We start from the raw sequence: 22,792 nt of genomic DNA on the forward strand, positions 1-22,792 counted from the left end.
AAATTACTATTAATATTTTAGTGATAATTTTTATCAAACTTATTGTAAATTACTTTAACAAAAATTGAAAATATCTTTCATTTCTATTAAAAAAATTAATTTAGTAAAATTAACAAGTTTTTTTTTTTTAAATAATTACTAAGTCATAATTGTTTAAAAATATAAATTTAAGGATCTAATTCATGATAAGAAAAAAAAATTTTTGCACGGAAAAAGACCTGTTAATAAACAAGACACTTAAATAATTAAATAAAGTATTATTAACAAATTAATAAAAATTTTTTGTGCGATAAAAAAGTGTAACAAGCGCTATTTTCCACTTTGAAATTGATAAAAAAATATGACGACCATAAAAAAAGTATTTAAGTGAATTTTATTAGTTTATTAGTCCTCTTATGAATAACCGTTTTTTGATATTGATTTGAAAGGTTTTTTATTTTTATATTCACACAATGAAAAAAACAATATTATTGTTAAAAAAAAAAAAAATTTCATTGAAGCGGTACGTAAAAAACAATAAACCAATTATTATTTAATTTTTATGATACGGGTAAAACCGAGATATTTGATTATTGGACAATTTAAAAATTTAAACACTTCCTTTGTGGCAATCGAATTTATTTTGAGATTTTTTTCAAGCTTTTACTCGATAAAAAATTTGTAATAAAAATTTCAATATGGGTGTATAAAAAAAAGTAAGAAACATTTTTAGGAGGAAATTTAATATTTTATCCTTATTACTTAAATCAAATTTAAATTGAAGAGACGATAAACTTTTTATAAATTCAATATTTAAAAAAAAAATGTCAAATAAAAATCCTGAAAAAATATTACAATTATTTTTTAAATTCAGTGCGAAATTGGGAGTCAAAATTTTTTAAGTATCATATTTAATTCACATGATTAAAATAAGAAAATTACGTTTAATTTAACCCAGTAAATAACAATTGAATCAAGAATAAAATACAAACGATTGGATAAATTCAAATTAATCAGATCAAATAAACCCGATTAACATTGTATTGAAATAACATATCACTTTACCCATTCTGAATATTTAATAAATAAACCCGAAAATACATGAATAAATATTAAGAAATCTAACGAGGATATATATCGTTTCAATCTGACGGGTTGATTCGAAATCTATCGGATTTATTAAAACGCTATCCGACGTGTAGTCTTCTTATTAAATATTTAACGAATCAGAGTGACATTAATTATCCAATAAAAATTTATATTTATAGATTATTATTTTATTTATTGAAGCAGTCATAAAAAAAAAAAAAAAAAAAAAAAAAAAGCAATAAAATATTTTATTAGCGTCTAAAATAATAATTATCAGTTTTTCACCTCCAATCACTTGACTTGCCAAAGCATACCTTAAGAAAATTTCTTACTAGTACGATTATCCTTGGTGATATCTCGCAGAGCGATAAATAATTCACCGGGCTTGGTACCACGAGAAAACTCATCTGACAGATCGATATGTAAAGATCCTGGCATTTCGTCCTGGATGGGATGTTGCTTGCTATTGTATTATAGATATTCTGAATTTAACTGATTCTGATGCTGGTAACGCTACTGCTGTCGGTACATTATTACCATACTGTACTTACAATTTATATAACTATATATTATACACACACTTTACCTCTATATATTCCTTGGTAGCTTTTCTGTCATGAGGATTTTATCCTCATCCTCTGGTGCACGTCCTCACGTCTATCATTCACGTTTGCTTTCTCTGTCTACATCAATAGTCACTAATGCAGCGACAGAAAGAGTTTTACACGTTTTGTCGGCTCGGGGAAAGGGTGAAGGGTTAAATCTATTTTCAAGTTCTTTTGATCGACTGGGTCACGCGGTTAACTGGAATTATTCGATAATTAAGATAGACTTGAGGTAGTTCTTTTTATTAAATATTTACTGCGACTAAATTGATTTTAAATAATCCGGGAATTAATAATGATTGAAATATTAGCTCTTTTTTTTTTATATGCAATCTAATTTGCCAGTTGCGAAGTGTATATTTGTGTGGATGGAAATATTTTTTGTTTCTAAAAGTTTCAACTCGCTTTATTATTCAGGTAAAATATTTATTTGCGTCTATAGTTTCGGGAAAAAATGAAAACTTTATAAAGTTTCAGTTGATTAGTTTTTATTTAGAATTAAATTTTTTTTTTGCACTTTGATTTATATTTTTTTTAATAATTTTTTATGTACTCGTTTAAACATTAATCGCTTTTGAAAACGAAGTATCAACTTTTTTTTTTAAATTTCTATTTTGATTGAATATTTTTTTTTTTGATGAAAAAAAATTATTTTCTTATATCACTATTAGAAGAAGAGGAAAATTTGATCACTCGTACGGTTGTTTTAAAATGTTTATATAAAAAATCTCTTTAAATTTTAAAACAGCTGCGCTTCTTTGAGTGACCAACTTATGCTAAAAGCTGTCAAGAAATAATATTTTTTTTCACTTATATTTGACAGTATAGTAATCAATTTGTCTCATTTTTTTTTTTTTTTTATTATGTTCGCAAATTTTTTATTTGAAAAAATTTAATTTTATTTTGGTCATTTTTGAATGAAAACATGAAAAAATTGTAGATTTGACTTGCAATTATTTATAAAAAAATTACTGAATGCTGTTGAATGTTTTAACTTTTTGTTTTGAATTTAAAAATTTTTTCCTATTGATATATTAGTTACCTAAAATCAATAGATAGAATCTGCGAATTGGTGTAATATGATGATGACATAAATAAAAATATATTTAATAAATAACCTATTGGTTTTTGACGGGGTCTATTTTAAACTGCTAACAATTACTAAACTCTATAAATTAATCCGTATATAAACTAATTATTAAAAAATTGAATGAGCTCAAATATTTTTATTTATTTAAATAAAAAAACTGTTGTAAAAAAAATTTGAGGCACACGGCGAAAAAAAAACATAGGAATTTTTCCTATTTTTGCATAGAAAAAATTCCTATGTTGACATAGTAATTTTTCCAATGGTAATATGGGAATTTTTTTTCATGGGAAATTAATTTAAATTTATTAATTTAATAACTACAATTTTCTCATTCGAGCAATTTCAGAAAATTTAAAAGTAAAACAGTGATCAGAGAATTTAAAACAGGAAATTGTTTCAAATTTTGCTTTACATTTCGAAATAATTAAAAATTCAGCAAATTATGGACTGTGTGGCTTAAATTATCATAACTTTTTAAAAAATTGACTTATCGAGACGTTTTTTTTTTTTTTAATATTTTTTTATTAAATATTCTTTTTGGGAAAAAATAGAAACAAATTATTCGAACCTATCTTCATCGTTATTTTTTAGATTTTCCGAAAAAACTCGGAATTTCTCGATGACAAACATTTTTAATTTCTTTTTTCTTTCTTTTATATGAAACTTTGACCTTTTCTACAAATATCCTGAAAATTTCAGAATGGTGTTTTTTCGATTTCTATTTTCTTTCAATTGGAAAAAAAAAATTTTTTTTTCATGTCATAAATGAATTTTTCCTTTGTCACATGGATATTTCTATAATCATATTAATAAAAAAAAAATCTCCCATGTTACTATTGGAAAAATTACTATGTTAATATTGGAAAAATTCTTACGTTTTTTTCGCCCTGTATCAAACTAAAGCTGTTTGATCCATAAAATATTAATGCGTTTTTTTTAAAGCCAATTGAGCGGTTTGAAAAATAATTAAAAAAGTAAAGTGTACCCTCGCGACATCTTGAAATTAAGAGCTTAAGAAATTAAAAAAAAATTCCGTCAACGCGTGTCTACATTTCAACGGAAATTATTTTTGTCCAAGAGCTTAAGTTCCTTCTTAAAAAATTTCAATCTTTGGTTAATTACTGTTCTTGATCACTTAAAAAAACTAAAAGATAAAAAATGAATTTTTTCCATCTCGGAGAAAAAATTTCAAAAGTTGGGCGGTTAAAAGTCATCAACCAAAACATAAAAAAGATGAATTATTAAAACAAAGATTGGAAAGTATCGGCTAACGTTTTATTTTACAACTTTTTAAATAATATAATGATATTTTCAATTATAATTGTACAACGACACCTAATTAAACTGTGGTAATTTAAATATTTTAATAAAAATGTCATTGCTTGGTGTGTCTATATAATTACTTTATTACGTCACAAAATAAAGTATATTAATATAAGAATTATAATATGTTGGAACAATAATTATTATTACAATTGAACAATCTGTCGTTGGTTTGTAATTATAATTTATACCAACTGTTTAATTGATATCAAAAATAAAATTCAAAAAATAAAGTTTCTTTTTGATCAAAATAAAAATATTTTGATAAATTTTTTTTTTTTTTTTTTTTAACGTCATAAAATTTTTAATACATAAAGTCAAATTAAGAGTTATTAAAATTAATCGTAAAACTTTTAAAAAAATTAGTAAAATATTTGACAAAAAAAAATCATTAAAAATTTAATTATAGATAAAAAAATGTTTTAGACAAAACATTAAAAATTTTTTCTTATGTAAAATTAAAAGTTTTTAATCTGATAAGTAATAACTCAATAAAATTCTGTCAGTCTAGTAAAAGTAACCACCGGTAATTTTGAATTTTTATTAAATAAAAATCTAGTCTGGATCCTTAACCAGCATCATCCCGGCATATAAAAAAAATGACCTCTTCCTTTCAGAGAGAGAGACTGTTATTATTATTGTTTTTCTCCTGGCTATAGGATATAATATATTTGTGAAAAGTTTAATTATTCATCCATTAGCGTTTTGTGGGTCGCGCTTACCTCCCGAGGAATCGATAACGTCGAGGATAACAATGTATTCAAGCAGTACCACCAGCACTTTGTAGTCGTGGCTGGTTCTGGTTTTAGGTTGAATCAACCACCAAATCATCGAATCTCAGCCTTGTCTCTATCTCTCTATTTCTCTATCCCTATCTCTATATCTCTTGCTCAGTGATGTACATACATATGTATTATATCCACAGTTCACGCGACTAAATACAATCTCATAGTGGGTATTTAGAGATAAGAGCTGTATAGACCAGAGCAGGGAATATTCGCGAGAGAATATCCTTCTTGCTCGTCTCTGGTTTGATTCTGTTTCTAGTTCTGGTGGGATTACGTGTACCTGCCGTCTGTTGTTGTACACATTATTTAAATTACGCTATTGACTGACAATTAAGTCACTGTACGTCTGCTGGTCTAAAGGTGCCGATTAACATTACAATACATCTTACACACACATACCTCCGGACATACATGTACGCTTACACGTCAACATTAACATTGATGTATTAATGTCTTCTGATAAGTAAATAATATATATCTTAATCGATTTAATCATTAAATACATTAGGGCTTTGCGTCACTAATTAGTTATCGGATCCATATATTAATTGATACCACAAAAAATTTATGTTGTACATATATTTATTAAATGTCACTATTTCTATCAATTACAAAAAAAAATTAAAATTGATATCTACAATTGACCGAATTTCGTCATGTCTTTGAAAGTGACTCATATCAAAAGCTAGTTAACGACTTTTATTACCTGTCCGACAGATTATCACTCGTGAATATTTTGTCTGAATTTTTTTACTATTTTAGAGAGAGTTTAGTTATTTTTACTGTAGTTTTTTTTTTTTTTTTTTTTCATGTGACAAATAAAAATGAGAATATTTTCAAATATTTTTTTTAAATATTCTGTAAAGTTTAAAGGTGCTGATAATAATTTTTTAAAGACGGCGGAAAAATAATTATGTATGTATTTTTATTTATTTAGTTTGAATATTTTAAACTTTCGCGGGGTTTTTTTTTTTATTTTTATCTTTGCTCGAAATTAACTATCAATTTTTTAATCTGTAAAAAATCAATTTTTTAAAATTAAGTGATTTCATTAAACATCAAAAAATTGTGTTAAAAAATTTTTTTTTCGTTAGTTATTGACTGAAAGTACTGATGATAATTTTTTTACAAGTGTAAGTGTTGATAAATTTTTAAAAATTTCTTAAAAGTTGTAAAATTTAAACCTAAAATTTTTTTAAACAATTTTTTTTACCTAAAACATAAGAAATATTTTAAAAAAATTTTTTAATTAAAAACATACTCAAAAAAATATCAATATCTGCTTTAATTACGATAGTTAAACTTATGAATTTCTTGGAATAAAAATGTACAAGTAAATATAACCATACCAAGAAAATCAATTAAAAAAATTTTTCAATTGCTTAAAAATATTTTTTTTTTTGTAATTTATTCGTCCACAAAAAAAATCAATGCTATTTTTACAAAAAACTAAATTTCTTAAAAAAATTAACGGTATCTCCGTGGTTAAAAAAATGATTCCCCCAAAATCCCAATTAAAACTTAATAAATCCCGAACCTTATCGCTTCCCTCATCGCATTAAATCCCACAAGTTCTATTTTTACACTCCTCATAACTAATTACCCAAAAGTCGGAACTGAAAAGCACCTTCGATGTTGTTTGTTGTTTTTTCCAAAACCCGAGTTAAGTGCCGAGTGTAGATTGAAGATGTAAATGATGAATGAAAGACTCAGTTGCCCGTCTAAATACCATCCAAATTACTCTTTAGCTTAACGAGGTTCTCCTTCACTTGCTCTCACCGGAAGTTCAGAAGCTCGTTATACATTATATATTACAATATTATATATTACGCTTAACCCATACCCGAGTCAATAATTAGTTAGCTCGGACGCGGAGCTCGACTACTTAGAGGAGCCCGCGGAAAAAATCCGCCGAACAGAAGCTGAAAAAAATAATAAAAAATAAAGAAACATACAAATCCACATGTGTAATTACACAATAGAGCCATCGAAATTGAATTTAGTAACGTTACAGATAAGAGATAAGACCCGAGCGTTATCAAATAAATGTGACATTAAAATTTTGACAGCTTTTTAAATTTTTCACTCAAGAATGGAGTCTTAGATCGCTCTTTTTATTTAATATTTCATATTGTACTTTTTTTTTTTTTTTTTTTTTTTTTTCCCAACTTTTTTTGTATAATTTTTTTCTTGCCGTGCATTGAGTATCATCACAAACACACATGGCACACATGTATGTGATGGCACATGTATTTCCTGAGAGCACAGTACAGGGGAGCTCTACTCGACTCTTGGAGCTTGAGCGCGAGCAAGAGGGAAGAAAAAGAGTGGGTAGAAAAGACGTCGGAGAGTGCCGCGCGCACGCCGGTTCCTGATCGCGGATTGGCCGCGTTACTACTGACGTAAGCCGTGTTATCGACCAATAGGAGGGAGCTTTCGGTAGATACGTTGCGCCTCGAGCGTGTGTGTTATGTCCGTCGCGAGTGACAAACGCGGAGAAGAGTATGTAGCGAGTCGCGGCGACTGGTACACAACGGGCCGGTTCCACGCTCAACGTCTTCTTTTAATCGCACAACACGCGCTCTTCGTTTCTTATATTTATTATTACTTACCAGTACTTATACTTAAATTTATATTACTATAAATATAAATCTTAATTTAAATTTAAAGGATACTTTTTTTAATTTTTATTTTAATAAAAAAAGTTTTTAATTAAAAATTAAATCACTAAACGCAAATTGGTTGTTAATGTTTTAAAAAAATTTTTTTTAACAAAATGTTCTGTATGTAAAACCAATTAGTGACGGTTGAAATATTGAGGACTTATACTACTTGTACCGGTAATATAGACAGAACAGACACATGTGGCAATTTTCGAAACGAGTATTTTATTTGAGTTTAAATAAACCCACGTGTGAGTGAAATTCCAAAAAAAAAAAAAAAAAGTGTTTTGTGAGTTTTATAAAAAAAAAAAAATATATATTTATATTATTTATTTGATTATTTAATTATTCATTTATCAGTAAAAAAAATTAAGCAACAAAGTGTTGTGAATTTAATTGAATATCTAGTCAGTCAATAAAATTTATATTTGTATTTATATTGTTTCGCGCCGACGGATCTCGGCGGGAAATTTGAATTTGAAAATTCGATGATTGTGAGTAGTGACTTGGCATCTTGGACTAAATAACAATTATGATTAAAAACTATATACTAACTTAACAAGTGCCTCTTTGTAGTTTTTACTGTTAGTAATAAATAATAGTTGCTATTATTATTATTACTATTATTGATATTATTAGTTATATTATTAGTCTTTTAAGATTAATTTATCGACAATAAGTACCGCAGGCAATGCGCCAATTCTAACGGTGAGTTTATTATCAGGATTATTTTTAAGGGTTGTAAAGAACTTTTGTAAACACGGCAATTTAGTAGTATGTCCGATAAAACTTTCCGACATTTATAAAATAATGAATTAATAGTTTCTAGTTTTATAAACTAAAAATACACATCCATTATGTATTTTTCTTCGGTATAACCAAAGTAAATTATATCTATAATTTATACTATACTCAAACAAACTATACTCCATATTCAAATATTTATCCAATCATTTTATTATTTTCTTTATACAAATATGGTTTGTTTTTTTTTTGTTGAGCTTCGAAACTAAATTGTGATCGAAACTTTTGTTTATTTAATTGTTGATTATAAATACTCATTATTTAAATGCAGAAGCTAATTTTTACTATAAAAATTAATCTAACTGCTAATAAAAATTTTTGGAGTTTTTTTAATTTTTTTTTTTTTTAAATAAAATTAATTAAAAAATAAACTAGTTGAATTTAGTAAAGCGAATATAGTAGACAATTTCTGATTTTTTTAAGTATTTTAAACTCAAATTATCTTGTGTATTTTTTATAAGTAAATATTAACTTGTCATAAATTGTCTGCAATGTTTACACTCAGAACATATACTAGAATAAGTAGAACATTTAACAATAATTTTCCCAAATGTTACGATTAATTTTTGAAATTTAGTAATTATGCATATTAATAATTCATCATTTAATTAATTTATATAATTTTAAATTGAAAATATAAAATTTTTCAACAATTTACATGGATTAAATTTTTAAAAATAAAGTTTTTAGTTAAAATTTATTTTTTTAAAACAAAATTAATAAAATTAATTATTTTCACAATAATTTATTAATTAATTTTATTCAATCTCACACAACTAGTTTACGCAAAAACAATTAAAAAAAATATATATATATATATATAAAAAATATAACAGTGGTCGGTGACCCACCTATCATATTTGTTCTTGTATAATAGACCGAATTCGATCGCAACTATCCTCGAGTAGAGTTTTCCCTTTCCCTTAGATATTTCCGTGCATTGTATCCATTGAACCGCAACCCTCGACAACTCTCAATAAAAAAACTAATAAAAAAGTATTATTTTCCATGACGAAAAAAAAAAAAAAAATATAATAACAATAAATAAACAAATAAACGAAATATTATTTTGACATTACATCACACGGAGTGACGAAAAGAAAATATTTATTATCATTGTATTTATCAGTAGATAATTACTCATTATCTCACAACTTATAGCTTGTTGCTGAACGCTCGTATTTATTTTAAACTCCTATAATTATTTTCTTAGATTTTAATATCAATTATTATTATGATTAATATTTTAAAATCTTCAGTAATAAGTAAACAGATTAGTCAGCGCGCTGTTGAGTATACATACAAGAAACCAAAAAAGTATTTAATTTGTAATTCGGCAATTATCGAGTACGACCTTCGAAAGAATTCGGTAATTTGAGGCCGCCGGCACGCTAAGATCGATTGGACGTGTGTTGTGCGGATGCCGAGTAGAGCTAAACTTTCAGGTGGATAGAGTATGGGTGGTTGCTTGCTTCTAATGCTACTGTATAAAGTCAAGTAAAGCTCTATCTCTATCTCTATAGGTATACAAAGCTGTCCTCTATATTCTTCAATATTTGGGTCGCACTTTTAGGTCCATCCGCTATCAATTCTTTTGTATTGTTTCCATGTTTACTTTAAAATCCCTCTAAATATTTTAATATTTCCTTTTTTAAATATTTTATTTGATTTATATTTAATGTTGTTTTGAGAAAAATTTAAGAAAAAATCATCAAAGAAAGGGAGAGAAACTTCAATGGGAATTTAATGATAAACCGAAAAAAAGTTAGATAACCCGGCCCGGGAGACGAACTCCGAGCGTTCTGCTTTATGTATTCTTTTTTTTTTCAAAGAAGCTTTAATTAAAAATTTTTTTTTTTAATTTTCGCTTAAAGATTTTTATCAATTAAATGAAATTTGAAAAATTACTAATTATTTTATTAATAATTTAAAGAATTTTATTTTTTTTTTTGGTATTAGACATTTAGAATAAATTTTTGATTAATTTTTATATCAATAAATTAAAAAAAAAAAATTTATTGTGAATATTCAGGATTAATATAAATTATTAGAATTTATTTGAATAAATTGTTAGACTTTTTGTGCTTGAATTTTCAATTTAAAATATTTTAATTTATTTATTTTAGATAAATAAAAAATTTTCAGTTTAATACTTATTTAAAAAAATAATTGAAAAAAAAATCAAGTATAATTAAACTAAAAAAAGATAATTTTTTGAAAGGTGTTTTAAAGACAGGCAATCGAAAGATCATGCAATCTTTCGTGAATTAAATTAAAAACGTTTAAGTTGAAAGTGGACATGCGAACAAACTAACGGTGGTCAGTTTTGTCGGATCGATTTCTCGGGTATATACTTCTATTAAAAGTATGATATGATAGGATACGATATAGGTTCTTAAAGTAAAAAGTGTCTATATTTGTGTATAGAAATAGAATGACAAGTGTAAAAGCAAAATAAATAAACGTATTTTAAAAAAAGAACAATACCGCGGAGTTTTGAAAAACAAATATAATTTGTCCTGCTGTTTTCTAAGTTATAGAAGTTTATAAAAACAGAGAATGGGAAATGATGTGAATTTGTGCAATAAAGGAGTTATTATTAGAAAAAAATTTTCGAGTTATTATTTTTTTTTTTTTTTTAATTAATTAGAAAAAAAAAACCCAAAAAAATAGTCGTAACTCATCGATAAAATTAATCGATTAAGACTCAATAAAATGTGTGATATATAAAAGAGATAGGATCGTTGAATGACCGATATAATGTTGAGAAAAGTAAGTCAACTAAAAAATAAAATATATGGTTTAAAAAACGGTGGAGCACGTATATATATGTGATATTTATCTATGTATTGGAAATATAAAATAAAATGAAATAAAAAAAAGGTATTTATGGAGAACAGAAGCAGAAGAGGGTACAAACGTGACGGGGAAACGTCGATAAGACTTGCACATTGGTGAGCGAGAAAGAGACCGCGAAAATAATATGGATGTATGAGGTATGAAGAGTATGAGTGTAAGTATAAGTGTTTTGTGTAAGTGAGTGAGGGAGAAAGAGGGAAAGTACACTACACACTACACTGTTAAGTGGGATGTGTATAGAGCGATACGAGTAAGAAAGAAAGAGAGTCCAGCCACCCATGTCTGAATTAAAAGTCGATACGGTTGGTTTTTATGTTTCTGTTGTATACTGGTGTTATGTGTGCTTTTTTATTATTCTCCTCTTCTTCTCTTAGTTTTATTTATTTATTATTATTATTGTTATTTTTTTACTTTTTACTTTGATTTACTCGCTTTATGTTGTCATCAATGTACACTAAACTATGCGGGATATTCATGTCTCGCAACTTTATTAGTCATATTGTCTATCTATCTCTAATAAATAATCTGTTAATGTCATAGTTAATCTACACGCATTTTTTATATTATTTTTCTCAACACCGGATTTTTTTTTTAAACCTTCAAACATTCAAAAAAAAATTTTTTTTAATATTTTAGTTTTTTATTATTAATATTATTTATTATTAATTTTTTTATTATTAATAATTTAGAGAGTTTTTTTTAGGAATTTTTGGGTTTTATAATTACAATGAAAAAAAAAAATTCTTGACTGGAGTGTAAATTTTTTTGACTCAAGAAAATATCAAGGAAGATTGAAAATTTCTTCTTGCTCCAAAATAATTTTTGTTTTCCTTAAAATTTTCTTGACGCAAGAAATTTGTTTTTTGTGTGTAGTATTAAAAAAAAAGGTTTACTTTAATCTAGAAAATTAACAAGGCAGCTCATCTCAGGTGAAGTTAAATTTTTTTTTGGAGCAAAAAATTATTTGCTTAAAAAAAATTTTTTTTATCAAAAAAAAAAAAAAAATAGATTTATTTGGAGAAAACTACTTTTTATAATTATTCATCACATTAATTAAAGTGATCACTGCATCTTATTAAATAAGGGCTTTGGTTGCTACCAATTGACACTTTCGCACTTTAAATTAAAACTAGTTATTCTAGATTTTAAAATACTAAAGAATAATTTTTTTGTATGTAAATTTTACTTAGGATTACTTCAAATTTAAATATAGATATTTTTATAAAATTTTGAATTTTTTTTTTTTTTTTTTTTTTTTTTTGTAGACATAAAAATGTTTAGCGCCAAAAATTAAAAAAATAAAGCCTGAAAAAACTTTAATTAATTCAACTATAACTTTTTAATTTAATCCAAAAAATTTTTTATTAAAATTGGATCGAAAACTAAAAAAATAATTATTAATTTTTTTAAATTAAAATTTGAGATAAAAAATGTTATATTGATAATTAATAAATTTGATTAGAATTTTTAAACTTTCATAATTTAGTTATATTTTTTATATTCTTGGAAATAAAAAAAATTTCAAATTGATAACGAATGTTTAATATTAAATAAATTAATTTAATATTAAAAAAAATATTTGAGAAAGTTAAAATAAATATGATAGAAAAAAATTGTAAAAGATTATTTAATTGGAAGAATTTCTTGAAAATTTTGGTTGTAAATTATTGGCTATTACGTTTACGATAAAATTTTTAATCTCAAGTAAATAATCAAATACATTAATAATTTTTTAATTGCGTTTGAAGAACGCATTACACGTGTAATATACGAGACATAAGATTAAACAGTAACGACTGACAATTAGACGGTTATTGTAACGCGATAAATAAGTGTATTAATTAAATCGACGTATAATAAAAGAACGGTAATATGATGTATGTCGATGGTATTATATGTTGAGTAGATAGAGGATAGAGCAAAATGGTGAAAAATGGTGAAACAAATGGTGAAAAATATATATACTTGTATAAAATATAAAAGTATAGAGGAAAAATAAATGTGAAAGAAAGGGAAATATTGAGAAAGAAAGTAGAGGGAGAAAAATAAAGTTTAAGATGTCGGAGAAGAATTATCGTTACTATACATTACACACGATATAGTAAGAGTAACACGCTTGTCTGGTGTTAATATCAGACTAACTTGTTATTAAATGTATGCCTGATAATTTATTATTTATTAATTGCGACTTTACAAGCGGAATTTTACATCTATATACTCTGACGGTCATCGCGATTTTTAAGTAGCTTTTTATTTTTTTTTTTTTTTTTGGATAATTAAAAAGTAAATTTTATTAATTAGTTATTATTTTATTTCATTTGAAATATTGTTTTTGTTGCAGTGTTTTCAACATTCCAGCCAGAGAATTGAGCGTACTACAGATTTGCCAAAAATTACTACAATGGGTCGGAAGAAGATACAAATTTCGCGGATCACAGACGAACGGAATCGTCAGGTAATTAGTTATAAATTAATTTTTATTTAAATTAAAAATATTTACCAAAAATTAAATTATAAATTTTATACAAAAAAAAATGCAACACTTAAAATTTTTTTTCTTTTTAATAATTTAAACTATTGCATAATCATTGAAATTTTAGAATTTTTTTTTTTTTTTTTTTTTTTTAAATGCAATTCACAAGTAATTATATTCTTTTACTTCTAATAACTTTTCTTTCATAATTATTATTTATTTAACAAAATAATAAAATAATAAATCATAAAACAAAAAAATAAAATAATGATCCAATAGAGATAAAATTTTCGGATTTTACGTTGGAAATATTTTTTTTCACTGAGTCATGCCGGATTAAATTTTTTAGTACCAAAAAAACACTTTTATTAAATACTATTAAATTTATTAATTATAGCTATTCTTGTCTATTTTTAATTACTATTTCACAGTGACAAGGTGTTTGACTCTTAATACTCAACTCCCTTATCTAACTTTGGGCAATTAGGGTTAAGCGTTGGCTATTAAAAATTAACTTCTATAAAGTGTCAAATAAATGTAAAAAAAAAAATGAATATTTCAGGTGACATTCAACAAACGGAAATTCGGAGTTATGAAGAAGGCTTATGAATTATCGGTGCTGTGTGATTGCGAGATTGCCCTGATAATATTCAGTTCCAGCAACAAACTTTACCAGTATGCCAGCACGGATATGGACAAAGTACTCCTCAAGTACACCGAGTACAACGAACCCCACGAATCACTGACCAACAAAAATATTATCGAGGTAACTTGGTTTTTACTAAAACAAAAAATTAAATTAAATTAAAAAGATTTAAAAAATAATTAGTATTATGTAATCATAAGACTACCGATAACTTACTCCGTTGTTAAATTAATTGCTGGATAAAAATAGTTTTGTTTGGTGCAATCGTAATTCGGTTTTTAAAATAAAATAGATTTACAGTAGCTGGGGATAACTTATTAGTTAATTGCACATTAAATAAAAGTTGAGTGCCCTCGGGCAGTGTGGTCATGTGAACCTGTCTGCTAACACTTGCAGGCCCTCAACAAGAAGGAGCATAAAGGCGCAATGTCACCGGAGAGTCCCGAGCCAGATGCTAGTGAGTACAATCTCACTCCACGTACCGAGGCCAAGTACACTAAAATTGACGAGGAGTTCCAGATGATGATGCAGAGGAATCAGCACAATGGCACGAGGGTAAGTAACACTTCACTCTTTTCAATTATTATTTTTTTTTTTTTTTTTATATAATTATAATTACACTGGTGATTATAATTATAACTAACTTTAATATTAAATTCATTCATTTTAGACAATTGGACAATCGAATTATACATTGCCCGTATCTGTACCAGTTAATTCTTACGGAGAATCTCTCCTGGGATCTAGTCCTCAAATGGCACACACCAGCATCTCTCCACGACCTTCTTCATCTGAAACTGATTCAGGTAAATTTACTTTTATGCTACTATCTTATTTTTTTGTTTATTATTTCATTTTTTTTTTTTTTTTTATATCACTAGTAATTAATTTTTTTAATAACAATAGTCAGTAAATATTTAAATATTTTTTTATTGGTATTGTTGATTTTTTTTGGAACTTTAAATAAACAATCACAAATTTTTTTTTTTTTTTTTTTTAATTGATATAACTTTTATGTTTAAATAAAATTTTCTGTCAATTTTAAATGTAAACTTTTTTTTTTTCTGTATGGTAAATTAAAAAAAATTAATAAATTAAAAAAAATCTGAGACATTTAGTTTCTGTCTTTAAAAATAAGGCAGTTATTAAAAAAATTTTATTAAATTTTATGTTGAAATTAAAAATTTAGAAATTTTTAGATGTTAATTTTAGTATCATATTTTATCAATAAAAAATAATTAATGTAATTTTTATTGTAAAATAAATATTTATAAAATTATATTAAAAAATAGATAAATTAAGAAAAAAATTAAATATTTAATAAATAAATAAAAAAATGAATTAACTTTAATAAAAATTTAATCAAGTACAAAAACATTATAATATAATAATTAATAATAGTATATGACACTTGTACTATGATAAACTGACATTTGATTTTTTTTTTAAATTAAGATAATGGAAACAATAATGAATGTTTTATTCCAGTTTATCCACCAGGTGGAATGCTGGAGATGAGTAATGGATATCCACCATCGGCATCACCACTTGGCGGTTCGCCGAGTCCAGGTCCGTCGCCAGCGTTGGGAGTTGGCGGTGCGAATAAGAGTGCTAATCCGTCCCGACACTCGCCACAACCACCACCGCCTCATCATCCTCACAGGGCCAATCTGAGAGTTGTCATACCCACGCCGCTCCCACAACCGCTCTCTGAGGATAATAATTACGATGTAAGTCACGATGTCATTATATTATTTTTGTTTTATTATAAATTTATTATTTAAGTGACGTATATAAACGCTTTAATTGAATTTAAATTCAAAGGTGTTGTAGATAATAGTTGCATATGCATTCATATGTTTAAATTTGTAAGCAGCTCTGGGAAAGGGGATGAAAAGCTAGTCTAGAGTAGAATTAAAAAAAAATATTCAATCCAAGACTGGATTTTATTTTATTTGTTTTTAAATAATAAAAACTACTTATAATTATTATAATAAAGTTATTGTACATACACGCAGGGAGGCCACACACAGAATGCACTCAACACACCGGTCGTAGCGCTACAAACCCCGTCTGTCGCAGCTGGATACTCGAGTTTTGGATCAACAGATTATTCATCAGATCTCGGGAGTCTAACGTGGTCTCACCAGAGGTACGTTGATGACTTATCAATGTATTCGGCAGCCACCATGTCCAACATCAGGTAAATTATTTCATTCTTGATACGCTTTCTGTTAATAGTTATAATTTTTATTAATAATTCATTGTTACTTTACACTCTATTACGCTATTACATTCATTTTAATAATTAATAATCTTTGCTCATTTTTTATTCATTATCAATTTATGATTTTTAAATAAATTTAACTTTATGTAAATTTAAAATTATACAGACGATTTTTTTAAAAATAAATTTAATGAAAATTTTTGGTAAAAATACACAATTTTAAATCCATTATAATTTTCTTATAAAAATAAAAAAAACAGATAGCTGAATTTTATAAATTTTTTTTTTGTGCTTCAAATGCAAATTTAAGATTAAAAAGATTTTTTTTTTTTAGAAATAAATTTAATGAAAATTTTTGGATGAAATACATAATTTTAAATCCGGACTTGAGATAAAAAAAAAATTTGTAAGATTAAGCTTTTTATTTTTTTATTTTATATTTTTACAAAAAAATTAAATGTCAAAATTTTTTAAGAGTTTATTTTAAAAAAAGTTCTAATATTTATACAAATAAACAACTATCCGTTAATTTCGAAGCATAATGAAAAAAATTTTTTATGATGTAAAAATTCAATAATTAACTTTATCAATTGTATCGAATTAATTTCTATTAATTCATATAGATATAAACGTGACAATTTTTTCGTTGCTATCTTATTGGTGCTTATTGTTGTTATTAATTGAGTAATTAATATTATTATTTAGTTCAATTTATTGGACATGTAACGTCAACTAACTGTAATTTGTTTTGTAATTCGTGTCTAATAATTATTCATATTAAACATCAAATTTAATTGAACAGTATTTTTAAATCAAGTAAAATATAATTGATGATAATATTAAAATTTAATACTTTTACTTTTTAAATAATAATAATTAAAAAAATTAGAAGAAAATATAATAATAAAAAATAAAATTTTCAGCAGCCTTCCTCACCTAGCCGTATCCAGTAGCACGCCACCGCCATCGACGTCACCATTGCCAGTGAAAATAAAAAGCGAGCCAATAAGTCCGCCGCGAGATCCTCACGGCAACAGCGGCGGCGGGCCGGGTATTTCGACGAACTTACACCACACAAATCTGAGTATTGGGCCGCCATCAAACAGCGGTGGACCTTCTCATCATGTTTCACACGGACAGCAGACCCTGAATCTCGTTTCAAATCGACCGACCAGCAATCCACCGCCCTCGCATTCTGGGAGCATAACACCCACAAATTTACCCTCTCCGGGTGGTAATGTCGGCGACATGAGGACAAGTCATTCGGCGAGCGGTGGTGGCAACCCCGACTACGAAAACGGGCCGCTGATGAAACGCGCCAGGATCACTGAGGGATGGGCTACCTAATGTCGGGCCAATTTGCGACCCTGCTGGTCTTATCCCGCATCGTCGTACAACGGCCAATAAACCTAAATAAAAATGATAAGAAAATGATTAATTATTACTTATAAATTCAATGATTAATTAAATACTAAAAGTAAATAATTAAAACAAATAATAATATACATACATAAAAAAAATAAATAAATTCACACACACATTGTGTGTAGCTGGTGCCAGAATTGCGTTTGCTTGCAAACATAATTATAATTATAATTATAATTATTTTTTACCCACTAAGTCGACAAACAAAGTCATATGACTAACAATGTAATGTCAAACAATGTTATTAAAAATGTCGTAACTTCCAGCAATTTTATTTTAAAAAATATAAATAAAAATAAAAGATCCTCGTTACGGCAAATGACACTACTTGTACGGGCTTTAAAATATTTAAATTTTTTCTTGGGGTTAATTGCAATATCCCTGAGTGGATTAATTCATTAATCTGTTGATTAAATTAAATTATATAAATATTAATAAAATAAAATAATAATAATAGTTATAATATTAACTGCGACAATTGTAAACGCGGAGAGACAGGGAAAGTTATGAAATTATTTCATGGATTATGATTGATGATTAATTGATAACTGCGGTGCCATAATAATGTTGAAACTTTACATATATATATCATTAAAAGTATAAATATATTATGTTATATTATATTATATTATATATACGCATGTATGTATATGCGATATATATTTTCATGTGTATAATAAGAAGTGTTGTTTGTATATATTTCGAGAAAGATTCGTAATGGTTTGTTGGTATGGCACTTTCACGTAAAAAAAAAAAAAAAAAAAAAAAAAAAAAAAAACACAGTTATAAGATGTATCCCGATTTTAAACAAACAAATTGTAATTGTAATGATATAACGATAATGATAATTATAATAGTAACAATAACATGTTTAAGATTAATTATTAATTAATTATTGACGCTCGATACATCTCACTCACGCGAATAAAAATATTAGGCATATAATTATTATATAAATAATAGTAATAATAATAATAATAATAATAATAATAATAATAATAATAATAATAATAATAATAATAGTTTTGATGATAATTAAATAAATATATTTAACTACTTTTATTGAATTTCTACTGGAGGTGTTTTTTAGAATCGTCATACGATAAACCATTTGAGAATATTTAAAAATTTATTAATTTAATTGAGTCTGGGAGAAAGTGTAATTGAAAATGGTTTTAAAAATGGTATTTGTTACATTAGTAGTCTCAGCAGCATAATCCGTTGATAACTTTACCTCAGTCGATTGTGTGACTAAATAATATTTTTACTTTACTTTAATTAATTATTATTTTTATTTTTATTATTATTATTATTAATATATTAATATTATTATTACTAATAATTAATTATTAATATTATTCTTTTTTGCCAAATTATATTATGATAAATAAATTAATTTTTCTTTTTTTTTTCTTTAGTTTTTGATTATTCGTAAATTATTATTCGGGTCAACTTCCACGAGTTATTGATCTAGTCAATTATCAACGATTTAAATTAAGAGTCAAATTTATTGTATTCGATGTACCTAGATCGTTAAAACACCAACTAAATTAACATTTTTATTTGTAAAAAAATCATTTTATTCAAAAGTATATTATTTACATATACTTTTATAATAAATTGTAATTATTTAGACTAGTTCATTTATATTAAATTTTAATTGGATGCATTATAATTATTATTATTATTTATTTTTTAAAATTTTTGAGCGAGTATAATTGACGGTCTATGACTGCTGATTTTTTGGTAAAATCGGCTGCTGTACGAGACTTTTACGTGATCTGTGAAGGTTCGAAATTAGTATATAAATATATTATAAAAATATTAAACTATAAAAAAAAAAAAGAATTTTTAAACATAGTTAAGTAATATAAAAACACATTTATTCAGTGTTAATTAGTAAATACTTATCAGACTAAAGTAAAGCAGATAACTTTAAATTAAATTTAATAACATATATTGTAAGTCTATGTACAAATATTCATTTTCCACGAGTATTTTGCACATTTGATATAAAAAAAAAAAAAAAAGTACTAATTAATGATTTTAAAAAACAAATCAATTTAAATTCAACAAGCGCGTGATCGATATTTGTTAAGTAAATAAATCAGAGCTTGAAATTATGTTGAAAAAAAAAAAAAAAAATCCGTGATACTGCCAATATTTTGTTGCATATAAATTTATTGTAAAATATATATCAAGACCGCGCTTATTTAATTAATGACACGTTAAAAAAAAAAAACTCAATAATATTTTATTATTATTATTAATACTTAATTTATATTAATGAAATGTTATTTAAATGTACTCGTAATGGACTACACAGGTATCAGAATTAATAGTGCCTGGCACCATTTGTGGCCCTCCTCTATCATAATACTTTAAACTATTAATAAAATAATATTATAATAATTTTTAAAAAAATAATTGTGAGAATAAAATTAATTAATTATTAAATTTTACCCATGTAAGCTTTTGGCAGAATTGACTCGACGATAAAGGACCAGGGTTTGATTCCCGACAATGTTAAAAAAAAAAAATTAATTTTATTCTTGTAATTATTAAATTATAAATTTATTTTGGATTTTGTAATTGACAGTATCGATTTAAATGTTATTATATTATTACAATTAATAATAATAATAATTATTATAATATACATATATGAACACATAAATAGTCAGATTGTATATCTTGACTTAAGATGATCACAAAGTGCAATCTTTTAGGCAACACTTTTTTATTGATCTAAACAAATGGATAAATAAAATATAATTGTTATTTTTAATAAAAGAAGAAATGTTTGATATATTTATGTCTTCTCTAGTTATTTAAATATCTGATAATCGATAAATAAAAAAAAAAAAATTAAATATTAAAGAACAAGTGAAGAATATTAATAATTGAAGAATAACTAAATAATAATAAATATGAAAATTAAATGTGGGAAGAAATTGGTGAATATTTTTCCATTGTAAGAATGCTTGTACTTTTTTTAGTAAATCTTGTATACAAATTAGAATGAGGATTATCGTTTTATTTATAAATTTAGAATTTTTTCCATTGTGCCGTTTGTACTGTACCTGCTACTGTTGGTGAGAATCATTAAATATTTATAAAAAAAAAAAAGAACTAAATTTATAAGATTATTTTTTTAATGAAAAAAAAATTGGAATAAATTGTTCAAGTTTTAATTTTAAATTGATATTTAGTATTTAATTATTGTAATAAACGATTTTCCTCAGAGTAAAAAAAATTGATAAAATTAATTTTAATTAAAAAAAAAAAAAAAACAAACAAACAATTTCCTAAATGCTGTGACTAAAATGGACCATCTTTGACAGCTTTATACTATTGAGAAGATATAGATTTAAAAATATATAATTATTAAATCCATTGCATATATGTAGTCCACTTGAGTAAACAAATTAATTAATTAATAATAATAATAAAGAATTTAAATAAAACGAATTAATAAATTTGCAGGCTTTAGATAAATAAATTGACGGTAAAAGTAATAGCACAGCACGGTTAATTACAGTGTAAACAGGAGTTTAGTATTGTAAGAGGTAAAAAAAAAATAATGATAATAATAATAATATTAATGGTAATTAATAACAAGATTATACAAACGATGTAGCCACAACTGTTGTTACCGCAGAAGTTATTAAGTTTAAAGTAAAAATACTGGACATATCTATGACGCCAAGTAGTAACACACATCACGTAATGCAAATGGATTAATAAATAATAATAATACTAATTAATACTAATAAATAAATAAAGAAACAATCTACAAAGTACATTTAATGATAATATGGTGCATTTAAAAAAGCCACATTCTTGTCATTACAAAAAACGTGGAGGTTAATTGGATTTATTTATGAATTTAAAGAAGATATTTAACAATTCCTCGTCCTTAATTGTAAAGAAGAAAATTTATATTTAAAATAAAAATAAACTTTAAATAATTATTATAAATTTAATTATTAAACACATGTGTAAGGAATATCAGTGTGTTGTAATATTAAAGCCATTTATTTGTATAAATAGAGATTTAAATTGTCGTTGAAGAATATATTATGGAGGAATTTATGAGGATTAGAAAAAAAATAAGAGCTTTGAAACGAGTCATTATTTTAAATATTCGAAATTTTTTAGTTTTTTAAGGATTCGAATTTGTATTATTATATATTGTGAAGACAAAATTATCAAGATTATTAGAAAGTAATTTATAGTGCCATTATAAGAGAGAAATACGTATTTAATCGTAATGTTATAGATTAGAAAATATTTATACTTTCTGAAATTTTTTAAATTTCTTTCTGAAACTACTATCTGAAATTTTTTTCACCACAGATATCACTGAATATAATCTGGGATGATATCCAGTGTCATTTTGTTCTTTCTGTGTAGATGTACTAAATTTTATAAAAAAAATTATCAGATGTTTGCTAATTAAAGTATCAGAAAATAAAAATTATTGTCATTGATATATATATATATATATATATATATATATATATATATATATATATATATATATATATATATATATATATTATTTAATTGGATAATTGTTGACTAAAAAAAGACTCGTATGTTTTTAAATAATTGTTATAATTTTCGTCAACATATATTTATCAAATGAAAATAATTGAGGAAGAAATGAGAACAATTATTATTTAATTACTAATGCTAGTTAAGTAAGTGTAATATTATAAATTATTAATAACGGTAATGATAAAAATATAAATAATAATAATAAAAATAATAATAATAATGTTTGACGAGTTTCTGCGATACTAGTTTGTCAATGAA

General features: G+C 25.1%; 1 protein-coding gene across 10 annotated transcripts in view; it reads left to right on the top strand.

Annotated features, from left to right (window-relative positions):
- The window catches only part of Mef2 (myocyte enhancer factor 2), a 46,510-nt gene extending 25,870 nt beyond the window's left edge, over positions 1–20,640 (top strand). For 6 of the 10 annotated variants that reach the window (XM_074247904.1, XM_074247895.1, XM_074247887.1 and 3 more), the window contains 7 exons: positions 13,542–13,655; positions 14,236–14,439; positions 14,716–14,874; positions 14,990–15,125; positions 15,808–16,049; positions 16,338–16,522; positions 17,470–20,640. In XM_074247904.1, coding sequence (XP_074104005.1) covers positions 13,602–13,655; positions 14,236–14,439; positions 14,716–14,874; positions 14,990–15,125; positions 15,808–16,049; positions 16,338–16,522; positions 17,470–17,893 — 1,404 coding nt within the window. In that variant the 5' untranslated portion in view covers positions 13,542–13,601 and the 3' untranslated portion in view covers positions 17,894–20,640. Of the gene's footprint in view, positions 1–8,226; positions 8,246–13,313; positions 13,443–13,541; positions 13,656–14,235; positions 14,440–14,715; positions 14,875–14,989; positions 15,126–15,807; positions 16,050–16,337; positions 16,523–17,469 lie in introns of those variants that run through there. The other 4 variants (XM_074247939.1, XM_074247912.1, XM_074247863.1 and 1 more) reach the window with 4 other exon arrangements.
- Positions 20,641–22,792: the final 2,152 nt, after the last annotated feature.

The sequence above is a fragment of the Cotesia typhae genome, unplaced genomic scaffold (assembly GCF_013202065.1).
Source record: "Cotesia typhae breed Kobodo isofemale line unplaced genomic scaffold, CoteBio_Ctyphae contig_119, whole genome shotgun sequence".
NCBI classification, from domain to species: Eukaryota; Metazoa; Arthropoda; class Insecta; order Hymenoptera; family Braconidae; genus Cotesia; species Cotesia typhae.